The following is an 18463-nucleotide window of genomic DNA, read 5'->3' as shown; positions in this document are numbered from 1 at the left end:
TTCCCAGGCTTTTTTTTTTTTGGCCTGTGGACTGATAATTCTGAAAACTGCTTGCTGATCCTGTCTCCTCTGCTGTTGGCTTTCAAGGATCAGCCTGTGTGCTATTTTTCCCTGGGGCTTGGTCTTCTCCACAATGGTGCAGGCTTGAAAGGGCTTAGCACTATGGACTACTGGGTCTCACTGCAGGCTGGTTCCAGGACCTCAGACTTCAAGGGGTGGATCTGAGGTGCTCTTTTGTTGATGTAGCCCAGATCTCAGGATCCCAAAGTTAGCCTATGCTGAGTCATGGAACCTGGCACAGTAAGTTGTTGGGGTACAGTTTTGCTTCCAGTTCCTCCTTATCCCATGAAAATCAACTCCCTCTGACTACCTTTCAAGTTGTGTCCAGCAGGAGGACCCTCTCACTCCATCTTGCTGTTGGTTTTTGACTCCTGTCATCTTGAGGTGCTTTCTAAAGATTGGTTTGGAAGGACTGTCAAAGCAGTTTCCGTTTTTGCTGCTACTAAGCCACCATCTTGGCTCTGGATAGTGAAAGGCCTTCAAGCTCACATTAGAAGAGGATTGGGGGGGGCAGCTAGGTGGTGCAATGGTTAGAGCACAAGGCCTAGAATCAGTAGGACTTGACCTCAAATACTTCCTAGCTGTGTGAACCTGGGCAAGTCATTTAACTCTGTTTGCCTAGTCATTGCTCTTCTGTCTTACAGTTGCTACTAAGACAGAAAGTAAGGATTGGGTTTTTTTTTTTGGAGGGGGTTGTTTTTAAAGAGGATTGTTTGGTAGAACTAGCCTTTTCCCTTTCTTTTGTCTAGAGAAAATAAGAACCATGGTGGGACATGATAGCTGTCAACAAATATTCGAAGGAGGGGAATGGAGAAGGAAAGGGAATACATGTTTTATTTAGAGGGTAGCTTGGTAGCACAATGGATAGAGCTGTAGACCCAGAGTCAGGAAGACTCATCTTCCTGGGTTCAAATCTGGGCTCAAACATTTACTAGTTGTATGACCCTGGGCAAGATACTTAGCCCTGTTTGCCTCGATTTTTTCATCTGTCAAATGAGCTGGAGAAGGAAATGACAAACTATTCCAGTATCTTACAAGAGTGCCACAAACACACACACACACACACACACACACACACACACACAAAATGGTTTCATGAAAAGTCAGATAAGACTGAAACGACTAAACAATTACAACAAAATTTAGTTTTTGTGCTTATACTTTACAAATATGATATCATCTGAGAAGAGAGATGGGAATTGTTCTATTTGTCCTCAGAGGGCAAGACAAGGAACAATGGATAGAAGTTAAGAGACAGCTTTAGGCTTAATATATGAAAAACTTTATGATAATCATAGGTATCCAGAAGTGGATCATAGGTAAATAAGTTGACCTCTCTGAACCTCATTTTTATTACCTCATCAGTAAAATTGGAGTAAAAATACTTAGTACTATCTACTTCACAGTGAGAAGCTGTATAGTAGGGCAGATAAGGAGCTGAGCTTGGAATTAGAAAGCTTCAGGTTCAAATCCCACCTCTGACACATACAGGCTGTGTGACTCTGGACAAGTCAATTAACCTCTCAGTGACTTAAAACAACTTTCTAAGACTTTAAGTGGCAGAGAAGATGCCCATCTACATAGGAAGAGGGATCAAAGAATCATAGAAGTGGAGAGTTGGAAGGGACCTCAAAAGTCATCTAGTCCAGTCCCTTGATGAAAGGAATCACCACTATAACATAGCCTAAAAGTGTTCATCTGGCATCTGCTTGAAATTCTTCAATGGACAGAGAACTCACCACCTGTTAAAGCAGGCCATTACACTTTTAGGAGAACAAATTGTTAGGAAGTTCTTCTGTACATTAGCCTTCTTCAAGTCACACCTTTGCTACTTGGACCATCAACTCCTTCCTCACCCTCCTCCCCATACAACTTGGACTTTGTCCCTAGGTCCCTCCACGAGCTACTATCCTTCTTTCTGTAACTATTCTCTATAACCTATAACTCTGAGAATAAAAATACATTGGCTGTCTTTTCCCTCTCCCATCCTTTTTAGTTTAATGCCCTTTTAGTTTAGATTTGCAAGAGATCTGGTAAATACATTCTTAATAACCTTTGTTTAGGTATATAATCTATCTCCAGCCAGGAATTGATAATCCTTATATATAAGCTATGGTTCAGAAATCCGTAGACATCTTTTTTAGCTAGCTATCCACTTATAAAATTACCTTTTCTCTCTTACGTCCTTTGCCTTCAATGGGCAACAGCAAGGAAAACAAAATCTATATCCCTAGCATCCTTAGTTTCTTGTTCAAGACTTTATAATTGGGGGCAACTGGATGACTCAGTGGATTGAGAGCCATGCCTCGAGATGAGAGGTCCTGGGTTCAAATCTACCCCCAGACATTTCCTAGCAGTGTGATCCTGGACAGGTCATTTAGCCCCCATTGCCTAGCCCTTACCACTCTCTTGCCTTAGAACAAATATACAGTATTGATTCAAAGATGAAAGGTAAGGCTTTAAAGAAAGACTTCATAACCATTGGCAGTGTTTTTTAGGTTCTTTCCAATAGTGTCATTGTGTTTACATGAATCACCAAAAGTGAGTAGTAGTTAACTGGAATAAGCCTTGGGAGCATCTCTGTTGTATCTTGTATACAGGCCCCAAGAAAACAACAGGTTATTGCCATCAGGTCAACCAAAGTCTTAGTCACTGAGCTGGAAATGAGCAATTACTATTATTCATTTCTTCTTCTTCTGCCCCTTAGCAGATGATTTCTCCCCCGACAGCTTCTTTGACTCTTTTATATCATTCGTTGGAGGACAATCATAGGCATCCATAAGTGGATTATGGGTAAATATGCTGACCTCTCTGAACCTCATTTTTATTTCCCCATCAGTAAATTTAGTGTAAAAATACCTAGTACCATCTATCCCACAGTGGATAAGGAGCTGAGCTTAGAACTGGAAAGCATCTGGCACCACTCCTCTTCAGGAAGTGTCTCATAACTGTTTTTAAACCCTAATTATATACCTGCCCTTTCCCCAATACTTCCATTCTCTATCATCCCAATACAGTTCAAGTGTTCATTCTTCTACCTCAGATTCCTTTCCCCCTACTAACTGAAGTGTTATATTTTCCCAATAATAATAACAATGCTAATACTATCTAGCATTTCTTTAAAGAGTGCTTTAAGGCTTCCAAAGATTTTTCTCATTTTATCCTTACATAGAATGTGACTTGCTCAGGGTCACTGAACTCATTAGTGTCTTAGGTTGAATTTGAACTTAGGTCTTCCTGACTCCAAGTGGTTATCCACTTTGCCATCTAGGAGCCTTCAGAAACTCTTCTTTCTCCCTAATGACTTGGAATGTGGAGAGAGAGACTTTGAGCCCCTTTCATCTTCTCCTTTTGGAGAAAGATCAGTCAACACTTAGAAAATAGACAGCAGTCACTCGGCAATGACAGGATCACAAACATTACATATGAGATATCAAGTGACTGTGCAACTTCCCCTCTTTTTCATGAAAACTTGCACCTTCCAGCCTTTTCTTGAAATGACTTCAATCCTAAAAGCCTGGTTAATTTTTTTACAATCATCTTCTCAATAACTTGCAAACCTTCTTAATGAGAAAATTATTCTAATTCCTTGCCTTTGTCTCAACCATTCCACTGCCTCAGCTATGTTCATGTCCCCTTCAGCTTTGCACCAATCTCTAGTCTGTTTCAACCAATTGCCCACCCACCAAACCACTCTATCAGTAGGCTTTTTCCACTTACCTTTTCTTTCTCACCTCGTCTTGTCCTGCCATCTACCTTCTTCTAACTTTCCAGGTTCTACTCCCTAATCTTGCTACTCCTTAATCATTCGTGCATCTTAATTAATTCATTGACCTTGATCCTGCTCCTTTTACAAATCAGAAATAAGATTTGGGCCAGTAAGAATCTCTAGAGATTGTTCTTAAAATGTTCTTCAATTTCTGCAAATTTCTGTCGACTTTCTTACCTTCAATTTCCATCTCTGACCTGCTTTATTAGGCCAAAGCTCTCCACCTACGTGACTATTGTCTCCTTTTTATTTACAGTAAGTCCCCTTTTCTGCTCTTCTCCCCATAACTTTCTCCCAGGAGATGCACAGTCTCTTCATCATGGAATTCCTTACACCAAGGAAATCATAGAACCAGGCTCTACTTCTGTCTCACAAGCCTGTTTTAAGGATAGATCCCAGCTCCTGGGATAAGGACTCATGATTTGACAAAAATTGCTGAGAAAATTGGATAGCAATATGGAAGAAATTCAACTTACAGCAGTATATCACGCCTTATACCAAGATATGTATCCAAATAGATACAAGACTTAGATATAAAAGATCACATCATAAACAAAATAGAGAAAGATAGAAAAAAATCACTTGTCAGATCTCTGGATAGAAGAAAAGTACATGACCAAATAAGGGACCGAGAGAATTGTAGACTATGAGATGAATGTGTGATTAAATAAAATTTGAAAAAGGTTTTCCACAAATCATATGAAGCTGATAATAAAAAGGCAACAGTTATTTGGAAAAAAATTTTTGTAGCATGTTTCTTCAATAGAGATCTCATTTCCAAGATATATAATAAGGAATTGATCCATATTTATGAGAATTAGAGCCATTCCCCAATCAATAAATGTTCTAAGGTTATGTATAAGCAGTTCTCAAGGGAAGAAAGTGAAGCCATCTATAGCCAAATAAAGAAAAATGGTCCAAATCACTCACTATTAATTAGAGAAATGCAAATTAAAGCAGTTCTGAATGATTTCATCATTCTCAGCAATACAATGATCCAAGACAATCTCAAAGGACTCCTGATGAAAAATTCTATCTGACTCCTGAGGAAGAACTGTTGGGGTGTCATATTTTACTTTCTTTATTCATTTTTAAAGATTTCTAGGCCTTTTCCACAGAATGATTAATATGGAAAAATTGCACATGTAAAATCTATTGCAGATTGCTTACCTTCTTAGAAAGGGGAAAGGGGAGGGAGGGAAAAATATGGAACTCAAAAATTTAAATGATTGTTAAAACCTGTTTTTGCATGTAATTTTTTAAAAAAGCAGTTCTGAGTTTCTACCTCATCCCAGTCACACTACCAAAGATGGCAAAAAGGTCAATAATAAGTGTTGAAGCGGTTATGGGAAAAACAAGACTCTCTATGATTCCAGAGGACCAAAAATGAAATAGACTATCCACTTCTTGATGGAGATATGAGAGATATCAGGTATACAATGAGATGTGTGAATATTTCTGTATACCGAGAGGATTTGTTTTGCTTGATTACACATCTACGTTAAAAAGAATTTGTTTTCTTTTCTCTTTTTTCCCAGTGGGGCAGAGGTAGGAGCAAGAGAAAATAGATATTTGCTCATTTGAAAAAAAATTTTTAAACAGAGGTGGGGTGCTACCAATGTGGAATGTTGCATGCACTTTCAGATGTGCTTACCACATTGTTACTTCTTTTATTTAATTGTTTCTTTTGTTACAGAAGACTTCTCATGGAGTAGGGGATAAAGTAAACAAGTAAAAGCTTATAATATAAAAACAAAACACACCAGCAAAACTATTTTTTTACAGAAAAAAATAGAATATAAGCACCCTGAGGGCAAGTGGTTTCTGTTTCACCTTTATCTCTAAAGTCCAACATTTAATACCTGTCCATAGATTGAGGGAAGGGCTTTGTAAATTGTTTGTTTGTTTGTTTGTTTTAAACCCTTACCTTCCACCTTGGAGTCAATACTGTGAATTGGCTCTAAGGCAGAAGAGTGGTAAGGGCTAGGCAATGAAGGTCAAGTGACTTGCCCAGGGTAATGCAGCTGGGAAGTGTCTGAGGCTAGATTTGAACCTAGGACCTCCGGGTCTCTAGGCCTGGTTCTCAATCCACTGAGCCACCCAACTGCCCCCAGGGCTTTGTAAATTGTAAAGAACTAAAGAAATGCATTTAATGAAGGCAGGAATCCAGCCTTAACCTATCTTTGTATCCCATTCTGACCCTATCCTAGTCTAAATAAGTATTTATTATGTTGATTGCTGATTATGAATGATGGATTTATTCACACCGTATTCTTCAGGAAGCCTTCCTTCAGCACTCTGGCCTCCAGATTCTTCCCTCTTCTGGACTTCCTTAAATTTCCCCACTTATTTTCACTTTTCCCTCTCTTACTTCACCAGTCCTATTTAATAGAAATTAAATTAGGTTAAAATCAGCAAGGGCAGTTATCAAGAGGAGCAATAATCATATGGCTTTTATTTTATTGTATTCTATTACATTTGATCTTCCCAAACACTCATTGAAACTGGGATAGAGTCAGAAAGGAAGTAAAAACATGTATGATTTAGAATTTCAATCCTGATTCCTATAAGGTAGGTAGCACAAGCAATATTACCCCCATTTTATACACGAGCAAAGAAAGTATCAAAATATTAAGTGACTGGCCCAGAGTCATACAGCCAAGCTGGAGCCCAGCTCTTTCCTAATTCCAAGTTCAGCAAGCTTTCTACTACTGCCCCCCAGCCTAATATGCTTCCCCTGTCTTCCTTCTGCAAATCACCCTGGACACTTCCAGCAAATCGATATTCCTAAAACACAAATTGGACTAGGCCATTTCCCTGCTAAAGAATCTTCAGTGACTCGCTATGGCTTCCAGAAAGAAATGATAATCTCCTTAGCTTGGCATTTCAAGCCCTCTACAATCTGGTTCCTACTGAGTTTTTGCATTGAATTTCAATTTGTTCTCCTCCATGCAAGCTCTTTCCTACTCAAACAGGCTCACTAGCTGTTTCCTCCACATGACATTCCATCTGTTGCCTGTGAGCTCTTGCTCCTCATTTCTGAAATATTCTCCCTTCTTACCTCCAACTCCTGAATTCCTATCTCCCTTGGAAATTTAGCTCAAGTGCCTCCCTCCTGTATTAGTTATTAATGCCTTTGCCTTGGAAATTACTTTGTATTGCTTTGCCATTACCTATCCATGTACATCTATTCCCTCTCCCTTTCCCCACTAGAATGGACTCTCTTCAAAGATAGGAGCTATGATATATATTTGTTTTTGTAGCTTCAGTGTTCAGCAAATAGTAGACATGTAAAAAATATTTTTGGAATTAATAATTGGAATTAATTTGTGACTTTAATGCTATTGGGGAATTTGCTGACTGACTGGATGAATGTATAATGGCCCTTATAGTCTTTTTAATTTATTATTATTATTTTTTATAAATCCTTACTTTCTGTCTTAAAATCAATACTGTGTACCGATACTAAGGCAGAAGAGCAATAAGGGCTAGGCAATGGGAGTTAAGTGACTTGCCCAGGGTCACACAATAGAAAGTATATTAGGCCAGATTTGAACCCTGGACCTCCCATCTCTGAGCCTGGCTCTCAGTCCACTGGGCCACCTAGCTGCCCCCTATAGTCTTTTTTATTTCCAGCTAGCAGAACCAAGCCTACCTTGGCACTTGTGGTACTCAACAGCTATCAGATGTACCACAATCAGAATCTTTCTCTCCTTAAAGTATATTGTCCTAGGATTTAAAGCTGGTAAAAAGCTTAGAAATCTGGGGGCAACTGGGTGGCTCAGTGGATTAAGAGCCAGACCTAGAGATGGGAGGTCCTAGATTCAAATCTGGCCTCAGAGACCCTGGGCAAGTCACTTAACCCCCATTGCACAGCCTTTACCACTCTTCTGCCTTAGATCCAATACACAATAATGATTCTAAGATGGAAGGTAAGGGTTTAAAATTTTTAAAAAAGCTTAGAAGTCATTTAATCCAACCAACGGGATTTGAAGTAACAAATACATTTTAAGCTCTGCTAACTAGTACTGCTGATTATATATTTTTGTCTACTTTCTATCTTCTCAAATTAGTCTGTATCATTGCCACCCATTCCCTCTAACTTTATTCCTTCCCCACTGAGGCAGCGGCCATGTCTTCTAGATCTTTATATTCCTTCATGGCCCCTAGTACAGTGTCATGACATAAATTGCACTTGAAAGTTTAAAAATATTAAATTAAAAAATTAAATATAACATTCATGTCTGTAAATTTAATTATGATGTAAATTGTTGAAAATCTCCAGTCAAATCTATCAGAGTTACTCATTATCAGGAACTAAGATTCGCTAAGAGTTCATTATAGGGAAGGAAAGCCATATCTCGGCTTCTGAAATATCCTATTGTCTCTCACTTAATATTGGGGAATTCATTACCTGTTCCTTTAGATTTTTGAAAGTGATTTTGCTTATTTATTTCCTGGAAGCTTAGCCTGTAAGCTCAATACACGGAATAAAATTATCTGATTTCTGATCTTACCTGGTCTAGGTACTTCTTCCACATTGGTTCAGTGTTACCTGCTACAAATTCATTCCAGCCATGGATTAGCCTGCGTTGTGTCACCGAGAATTCTGATAGGCCACTTTGCAAATCAACCTGAAAGAAGATTGCAAAGCCATGAAATTAAACTGATTATGGGAGGCAGTGTTGCCTTGTGGATGGAGTTCTCCATTTGGAGTTAGAAAGACTTGTGGACAAATTATTTAACTGCTTATCCAGTTTGTTCTATAAAAGGGAGAGAATAACAGTGGTAGTATTTACCTCCCTGGGTTGCTGTCAAGATCAAATAAGATAATGAATGTAAGAGCTTTGCCAACATTAAAGTGCTTATATAAATGCCAATTACTAGTTTATTCATAGACTATGACTTGAGAATCCTAAATCACTGATCCGTAAAGGCTAGAGGGAACCTTAGAGCATGGATTTTGAGAGCTGGGAGAGGCTTAGAGAGATCACCTAGCTCAACTCTTTCACTTGTCAGCAGAAGAAATGAAGAAGCTCAGACTAGTAAAATGACTTGTCCAAGGTCACACAGCTAGTTGGGGCAGGGTCATCAATATTTTCTCCATGGATTATCTTCAGCTACAGACATTATCTAATAATGTGAGATTACTCTTGGTCTTCAAATGTTCTTTCAAACACTATAAATTCAAATTTATTTTAAGGAATCTTTGAGGATTTTATAATACCGCTTAAAATAATCATCAACAATCTCTCTTTTTTGTTCTTTTGCCTAACTGTTTTGAGGATTATACATTGGTGGTACAATGAGTAAATAGGAGTTAGATGGGGCTTGTAGTCTGGTTCCAAACAAAATTTATCAGTTAAAGAAATAAAAGGAAATTTGACAACAGCTTGTCATATAATCAAATCAAAGATATGAATCGCAAGGACAGTACTGAGAAGATCCACAGACTGTCTGTGGCTGAACATTATATAATTAGAACAATTGGACACAGATAGAATGTTATTATAACATAATACAAAAGTATCCTCTGAACAGGGTCTTAAAGCAGTTTTCCACACTGAATTTTGGCTCATTTTTATTTTAAAGACCTTGTCTCATGCTTACAGGCTACTTACGTATAATGCTTTGGCCAAGTCTTCTTTGTGACACTTAGAAGCCTCTTTGGGTGGCAAAGGCAGCACTGCCTTTTCTTTCTCGATGGTTTTCAACTCACATGGATCTTCCGCCTACAGAGCAAACACAGCAATTAATTGTGAAGGGAAAGGCAAAAGATGGCTCTGGCCTTAAGTAATCCCATTTTACAGAATTTGAATGTAAAAGAAAGGGCAAAAAGTCATTCTGCAGCCAGTCAGGCAGCTTCAAGTTAAAAGAATCCAAAACTTTAAACTTAAGAACTTTGTCGGCTAAAATCCCAGGAAGTGTTACACCAAGTACCCAAGAGGACAGGAGGATGTCCCAAAGCTGGGATCAGGAGATGGGAATAATGCTGGGATTTTCTATGTGCTAGGAAGGACTCTGAGGTTCTAGGGATGGGAAAGAATGATACCAACAGGATTAGAATGATCTCAGACTTAGAAAAGTGCTGCAAAGTTGTACAAAAGGATTTTCAGAGCTATAACATGAAATATACCACATATCTGAATATAGTCTTTTTTCTTTGAACTCTTTACCATCTATCTTAGAATAAATATTAAGTATAGGTTCCAAGGCAGAAGAATGGTCTGGAATAGGCAGTTGGGGTGAAGTGACTTGCCTAGGGTCTCACAGCTAGAAGTGTCTGGGGTCACATTTGAACCCAGGACCTCCTGTCTCCAGGCCAGACTTTCTATCCTCTAAGTCACCTAGTTGCCCCATGAATACAATCCTAATTTCTTCCTTGCCAAAACAAATAAATAAATAAATAATTTTTTTTTGTGCCTGAACCAACTTGGTAAGGAGGCTTTTCCTTGGAAACGTATTTCCAAGTAATTCCAACTAGTAAAACTGAAGCCAATGGTGAAATAGAACTAGCTTTATAGAAATTCACTTTATGATCAAGTTTTCTTGGATATGTTCATCCAATAAGACATGAGTACCTATATTTTAAGGCAGCTAGGTGGTATGGAGGATAGAGAACGAAGCCTGGAGTCAGGAAGATGAATTTTCCTGAGTTCAAATATGTCCACAGACACTTACTAGCTGTGTGATCCTAGGAAAGTCACCTCATCCTATTTGCCTCAGTTTCCTTGTCTGTAAAATAAGCTGGAAAGGAAATAGCAAACCATTCCAGTATCTTAGCCAAGAATACTCCCACGCCCATGGAGTCATGAAGAGTTGGACACAACAACAAAAACCTACATTTTAATTTGAGCAATCATTTTTGATTGCCAGAGATATTTCATTTAAGCATTGCCTCTTCCTTGTTTTCTCTTCAATTAATATGAAAGAGTTGGTCCAGGGGAGTGCCTCATCAACTTGAAGAGGTCCCTTATTCATTTAATGAGGTTACAGGATGGAGACCTTATCTAAGGGGCATCTCCTTATGAAGAGTAAGCATGGAAGAGCCTTGCCAAAAATATACAGAGAACTCCCCTGATTGGTTCAGAGTAACTAGGGCTACTTTCACTGTGACTGGTACCTTTCGATGTGTCGGCTGAGGGGATGGTGCCTTGTAGACGGCATAAAGTGAGAAATGAAACCAACTAAACTCATACTCTCTTCTCATTGCCGTTCTCCCCTTCTAATGACCTCTACAGTGCGGTAAGGTCAGGAGGGGTTTTCTTATCTTCTCCTTCCTACCATCTAAAGCAGTTCATGGAGATGAACTGGAAGAAAATATTTTAAAATGCCCGAATGAGAACCCAGAAAATTATCCTGAAATTGAAAGTGTAGATGAAAAATATGAAGTAGAAAATAAATTTATTATGAAGACAAAAAAGTTTTTACTTGACACAACTAGTACAGAAATAGCAGTTTCTACAACAACTGAAGAATTACAATATGAATTTGCTATAGAGATGGACATTGGGTCTATTCCTTCTTCAGGATCTGAAGATATTTTTGAGATTCTGAAATCATCTGTTAATATTCAGACTGTATATTTGGAATTTTGTAGCCCAGGACTATGCTCCCGAGAATTCCTTTCCTCTGCGTCCTCACATGTTTTTACATTGGGTTGTTAAAAGTTTCTGTAACCACGCCTTCAGTCTCTTTTTTTTCCTGCTAACATGGCTGGAAAAACACTCTTTTCTCTCTCCCACTTTACTTCCCTTTACTTTGAGTTATTCTTATTAATAAATCATATAAAAAAGCAAAAGGAGACACTGGCCTGGCTGCTCAGTTCAAATCCACAGACAATATTCATGAACTCCAAAATCCTGTGTGGAGAAGGAAGATGGTATCGATTTTTCATCCCTTAGGTAGGAAATGATGCCAGGATCGAGCCTTCTCATTGGAGAAGAGAGATTTCCCAGGCAACACTAGATTTGAGAGATGCTTTATGCTTAACTGCAAGTTTAAGAGTTCTTGAATTTGAGATTTTGAGCAAAGTAGATCTCTTTGCAATCAGAAGATTCTTAAGCGATGTTAGAGGATCACTAACATGACCCAGAGGCCAGGAGATCTGGACCTTCTGACCTCCTCCTTGCTATTGCCTTCCTATAAGACAACAGGAAGGAGGTCTCTTGTCTAGCAGCCCCCAAATGTAGCATCTGAGGGGATCTAGCAGGTTGAGTGCTGCCAATGTCTGTTCAAAGGCTTCTTAAAGTCCTTTGTATTTTCTATGAGAATGAAAGTGTCCTATATCCATATATATCTTTTATATTGGGGGAAACCAAGGTATGAGCTTTTATTGAGAACCTACACAACATTTTTCTGGAATACTAGGAGGAATGAACCAAAGTGAAAAAACTGATTTTACTGGGTCAAGGTCATAGGGTCAGAACTATATGAGGAAACTAGAGTGCTACAGGCACCCAGAGGTACTTTATTTTCCTAGATCTATTTTCCCAAGATAAAATAAAGAAGGAGATTACATAACCTCCAAGGTCCCTCTGAGTCCAAATCTTAACCCAGTAAGATAATTGGGGTTAGACCTGTTGTTGTTCAATTGTATTTGATGCTTTCTCATCCCATTTGGGGTTTTCTTGACAAAGATATCGGAGTGGTTCGCCATTTTCTTCTCCAGCTCACTTGACAGATGAGGAAACTGAGGCAAATAGGGTGAAGTGAGTTGTTGAAGGTCACAGAGCTTAATGTTTGAGGCCAGATTTGAATTTGGGGCTTTCTAACTCTTGATCAGGTACTGTATCCCCTGAGCCACATCACTGTTCCTGGATTAGGCTGGCTGATATTGAATCAGTCAATTCATCTCTAAGGTGGATTCTAGCTCCAAATCCCATGATCTTAAGTCAATGCTAAGCCTTTTACTTTGGCAGAAATTATATTCTTGCTTTTTTTCAGTTTTGTTTTCTCTTCCTAGTCTCTATTCCTGCTCCTACCAGCACCACTAGAGATCTAATGTCAATTACAAGCACTATTTAAATTGCTTAATCACAAGAGAGAGGATTTGACCTCTCTGATACTTCAGCATTTAACTCTTTTCTTCACATTTCCCAAAGAAGTGAAAACCCCCTCCCCACCGTGCTGCACTATAGAAGACAGTATAAGAAACAAAAGGCAAAGAATGTGTGAGATTGGAGAAAGCAAATATAAGTTAAGTGGAAATCAACCCTTTCATCAATCTAGTTTTTCAGATTATGGTGGCCTCATGTCCTCTCATTGACTGGAAAACCATGAAGCAATACTAAAAATATAAACTAAGAATGTCCTCCTTTTTTTTCCCCCCTAAACCCTTACTTTCTATTTCAGCAACAACTCTAAGACAGAAAGACAAGGGCTAGGCAAATGGGGTTAAGTGACTCGCCCAAGATCACACAGTTAGGAAATGTCTGAGGTCATATTTGAACCCAGGTCCTCCAAACTCCAGGCATGGTGCTCTAACCACTTCACTACCTAAGTACCTCATAATTTTTGAGTAATAAAACATGGGGAAATGTATAGGGCAGGAGGATTCTTCTAGTCAAGGGTGAGAAACTTCAGGATCCACAATTAAGGGTTGGCAACTAAATAGCTCCTGGATGAAGTGTTTAAGCCATCTTGGAAGAGGAAGTTCTTTTTAGTCAAAATAAAGAAATTAGTATTTCTGTGTTGTTTCAGCCAATTAATGAGTAAATATTATACTGAGCAGCAAGCAGAGGTCAGGCTTCATTTTAATCTCCCATTGCTCAATGCAGCAACCATGAAAGATCTTGCTTGAGCTTTCCCTTCTGAACTGATATCACCATTTGGGAAATTTCTGTGCCCCAACCCATCTCCATACTCCTTTTTCCCATTCCTCACCCCCACACAGTTTCCCCTTGCTTCTCTCCCTCACTGACCTCTACAGTCCTTTCTGTCCAATAACTCATCACCTCAGGGTCCAGCTTTTCCTTTCATTCAAGGTGATAAGTAGTGAATAGGATCAATTCATTGCACCAGGGTGATAGAGGGAGAAGGCACCTTTGGACCCTTGTTTAGTTCTGAGACCACATCCATAGGTTAAAGCAAAGGGCTATGGGAATGGAGCAATGGTTTGGTCTTTTTACTATAGTTACCTCTTATGAATTCTGTATATATAGATGGTGGTACAGTGGAAATGTCAATGAAGCTAAAGCCTGAGGGCCCACCTTTCTGACTATGGGAGACCCTAATTGTCAATACATGAGTCTACAACATTTTTTGACAATTATCATAAGCAACGATTTTTATTCTGGCATTCAGGAACTTGTTTTTTAAATGTCAACTGTATTTAAAAAACAATAGATTTTTAATAATTATGCATTTAAAAATATTATTCTGAGAAGGAATCTGTAGGCTTCACTTGAATGGCAAAGAAAAAAAAGGGAAAAAAGGTCACGATCTCCTGTACCAGGACACAGAATATAGGAAGGTGACTAACATGAGGGAAGAATGGAAAGGCTGAGTGGGCCCAGATTGTGGAGGCTGCTGAATACTATGCAAAGGAATTTGAAGTTCCCAGGTGAGTGATGGGGAGCTGACTCCGATTTCTGAGTTAACAGAATGATATGAACAGACTTACACCTAAGAAATATCATCTGGAAGTAACATGGAAGATGGACTGGAAAGAGTCTGGAGAAGAGGTGTCAGACGGAAGACCTGTTGGAAGATGGTGGCAATTCTCTAAGGGCTATATCTCTGTCTTTGGATCAAAGGGAATGGTGATAATAGAATCAGGAGTGATAGAGGCAAGATCTTCCAAGGAAGTGAAAGGAACAAGACAGGAAAGAGAGATATCAATAAATAAGAGTCCAAAGTAATCCCAAATGTCAAGCATGGGAGATAAGGTGCCTGGAGTTACCAAAACAGAAATAGTTAAGTCAGAAGAAGGTGGAAATATATTTGGCTTAGGATGTGCTGGGTTTGAGATGCCAATGGAGTATGCAGGCACTATCTTGTAGAGGTAACTGAAGATGCAAATTTCTAGCTCAGAAGGGAAGGCAGGAGTAGAGAAGAATCAGAATGCCATCTTCAGAGAAAAGATAATAGGAAACGGCGAGGATTAATGAGAATGCCAATGAAAGGCTGAGAGCAAGAAGAAAAGAGAACAAAGAGCAGGTGGCATCAATTGAAAAACAAATAAGGATGGATGGATGGATTTCATCTGCCCAGGCAAGAATTGTCTCTTTACCATTTTTATTTGTTTGTTCCTTTAGGCTGATGCTTTATAGTATATTCTGCTCCAAATATGTAAAGTCCTCTCACTGGTGTATATCAGCAACTTGTCTAGAACTTACAATCTTAGAGATTATTGCCCATGGTGCTGAGTAGTTAAGTGATGTGTTTGTGTTCAAACAGCTACTATATTTCAGATCCTGGACTTGAACCCATTTCTCCTTGACTCCAATGTTGCCCTTTATCATACATACCAATGTTGCCTCTCATTCCCACAGTGAAGAGGAACAAATATAATTGTGTGACTTTCCAAGGGAGAAAAAGAGAAAGGCAGGGTTGTTGGTTCTGCAAGATTATCTTGGGCACTGGGGAGAAGATGATGGAGAGTGTGACTGTTCTTGTGTCATGTATCTCCCAGCTTTGCTCGAATGTGCTTCCCTAGCCAAGGCAGCTAGGCAGCCCAGTGGATAGAACAGAGTCAGGAAGACACATCTTCCTCTGGTCAAATTTGGCCTCAGACACTAGCTGATCCTAAGCAAGTCACTTCACTTTGTTAGCCTCAGTTTCCTTATCTGTCAAATGAGCTGGAAAAGGAAATGGCAAGTCATTTCAGCATCTTTGCCAAGAAAACTCCAAATAGGATCACTAAGGGTCAGACAGGATTGAAACAACTGAACAACAAAACAAAAGCCTCCCTGATTGCTTTCTGTGGATACACGTTTGTCACTGGAACCAGTGATAATTCTTAGGAGCTGACAGTGGCTGCTACCAGGTGAAATCCTACCCATCCTTCAAGACCCAGCTCCAATGTAACCTTGTTCATGATACCTTCACGGATCCCCTACCATGTTCTCTTTCTTCAAAACTCGGACAGGGTTGTTTCCCCTCCTTTTTTATCTTACAATTACTTCGGTGTCGTATCTCCTTATTGCTTTTTTTTTCCTCTCCCCTCCCTCTTATAGAGTGAAATCTTCTTGAGGATTTGCATATTGTTTGTTTTGATGGAGGCAAACATCACCAGGAGGGATGGGGGATGAAAAATAAATCTTTTTATCTCCATTGGTGCCTAGCACAGGGACTTTGTTCAAAGGTTCTTTGCCCAGAAAAGAGTAAAGACTTGCCCTTGGGTATACAGGTAATAAGAATGAACAGAGCAACAGTCTATACCCAGATCTTCTGTTTCAACATCCAGCTTTCACATAGCAGGCATTTGGCAGATCAGTTGCTGTCCTTCATACTCAAAGAGGACCAATGACATGTCATTTGTCTCATGTATAAATCTGGATTTCAGTGAGACAGAGTTATACAGAGTTGTCAACCTCACTCTCTCTTCAAATGTCATCAAATTCCATTGACAAGGGGGCAGTTGAGTAGCTCAATGGATGGAGAGTCAGGCCCAGAGATGGGAGGTCCTGGGTTCAAATTTGGCCTCAGACACGTCTCAGCTATGTGACCCTGGACAAGTCACTTGACCCCCATTGCCTAGCCCTTACCATTCTTCTGCCTTGGAACCAATACACAGTATTGACTCCAAGACAGAAGGAAAGGGTTTTTTTAAAAAAATTCCATTGACAAGACAAAAGTCAGGACAACTAATGATGGCTCAAGATTTGGTGGATGTCCTTGGATTTGTCAATGACTGGCCATGCATGGTTTTTGGAACAAATCATTCCCATTTGCTCCTTCCACAGGGGAACCCCATAGTTCACCAGCAAGACTGACAGTTACCCTCAGTTACCCTCAACTTGACTTAGCTCACCTACCAAGACAGTTTGCTGGAGTGTGGCCGCTGTGCCTGCTACAGCTTCTTGGAGACACAGGTGAGAGCAAGGTGGCAGATGGGCACCAAAAGAAGAAAACAGCCCTGAAAAGCACTTGGCAAGAGCTCACACCAGGGGTGCTAGTTTTCACTGAACAATCTATAGGATTTCTTTTTTAAACTTCCACCTTCTGTCTTAGAATAAATATGAAGTGTCAGTCCTAAGGCAGAAGAGCAGCAAGAACTAGGCAACTGGGGTTAAGTGACTTGACCAGGGTCACATAGCTAGGAAATATCTGAGGCCAGATTTGAACCCAGAATCTTCCATTTCTAGGCCTGACTGTCAATTTACTAAGCCAACCTAGCTACCTCCACCGCATGGAATTTAATAGACATTTATTGAATGAACTATTGAATGAAAGAATTATCTTGATGGCCTCAAAAGATGTCAATCATTACAGTACTCTTAGATTTCAATGATATTGTTTCAAATTCTAAGACAGAGAGAATTTAGAAGATCATCTTATGAGGATCAACCTTAGGAAAAGCAAGCGAGGAGGAGGCCAGAAAGAGAATTAAAAAAAAAAAAAGAGTAGTCAAGACAGAAATTCTTTGACCAGTGCTTAGCAGTGCCTGGCATATAGTAGGGTACTTGGTATATTCTTATTGACTGAATATGAAAAACAAATTGTCTTTTTTTCCTTTGGGACAAATTTATAACCTTATTTTTGTTTATAAATTATCTCTCTTCTATTTTTTAAGGAAAATCCTTATCTCTTATCTTAGAATCAATATTGTGTATTAGTTCCAAGGTAGAAGAGCAATAAGGGCTAGGCAACTGGGGTTAAATGACTTGGCTAGGGTCACACAGCTAGGAAATATCTGAGGTCACATTTGAACCTAAAACCTCCTGTTGCTAGATCTAGTTCTCTCTCCACTGAATCATCTAGCAGCTCCTTCTGGTTTTTTTAAAGCCTTGAACACATTCCCCATATCTATTTGATGTTTTATTGTGACATGAATATTTTTAAAAGATGTGATCAATAGCATCTCTCCATGCGCTAAAAATCCAGAATTATCATTTTGTTCTTGATCAGAATCAAGATTAAGATTAAATTCTAGTAAAAACGAATCCTTCCTCCTTTTCTCACAAAGTCCAAGAGAGGGTTAAGAGGAATGTGAGGGAGGAGAAGAGAGTGGTGGACAATGAGAGAATAATGATTTCCCCACAATTGTTTACCAGGAAGCAAGAGAAGCAAACATTATCAGTAAGAAGGGGATTGGAAAATGGGTGGAAGTTACAAGGATGTAGATTTTGGCTCAAAATCAGGAACTTCCTAACATTGAGAATTGTCTAACAATGGAATGGTTTATCTTAGTAGGAAGTGAGCTCCCCATCCTCGGAGGTACTCTATTAGATGCTGAATGACAACTTCTTGGGGATGTTGGAGGAGGGAATTTGCTATAGGACTCACGGAAGATGGGTCTAGATTCCCTCTAAGGTCTCTTTCAATTTTAGAATTTTATAATTGTTTGTATAGAGACTATAAGCATGCTATCAGACAGAAAATTATAGTACATGCCCTAGGGATACTGTGAACTCTTCTGAACGCCACATCTCAATTGAGAGGAATGGAATTGTCAGGTGGGCTCAGATT

At 39.3% G+C, this 18463-nt stretch overlaps 1 protein-coding gene across 1 annotated transcript in view; it reads right to left on the bottom strand.

Moving 5' to 3' along the window:
- The window catches only part of ATP2C2 (ATPase secretory pathway Ca2+ transporting 2), a 117274-nt gene that overhangs the window by 58530 nt on the left and 40281 nt on the right, over nucleotides 1-18463 (bottom strand). The window contains exons 2-3 of the mRNA XM_007477242.3: nucleotides 9451-9561; nucleotides 8347-8463 (exon numbers count right to left, since the gene is read on the bottom strand). Of these exons, the coding sequence (XP_007477304.2) occupies nucleotides 8347-8463; nucleotides 9451-9561 (228 nt within the window). The remainder of the gene's footprint in view (nucleotides 1-8346; nucleotides 8464-9450; nucleotides 9562-18463) is intronic.

The sequence above is a fragment of the Monodelphis domestica genome, chromosome 1 (genome assembly GCF_027887165.1).
Source record: "Monodelphis domestica isolate mMonDom1 chromosome 1, mMonDom1.pri, whole genome shotgun sequence".
Classification (NCBI taxonomy): domain Eukaryota; kingdom Metazoa; phylum Chordata; class Mammalia; order Didelphimorphia; family Didelphidae; genus Monodelphis; species Monodelphis domestica.
Note: the sequence above shows the minus strand (reverse complement) of the source record. Positions and strands in the feature narration are given on the sequence as shown.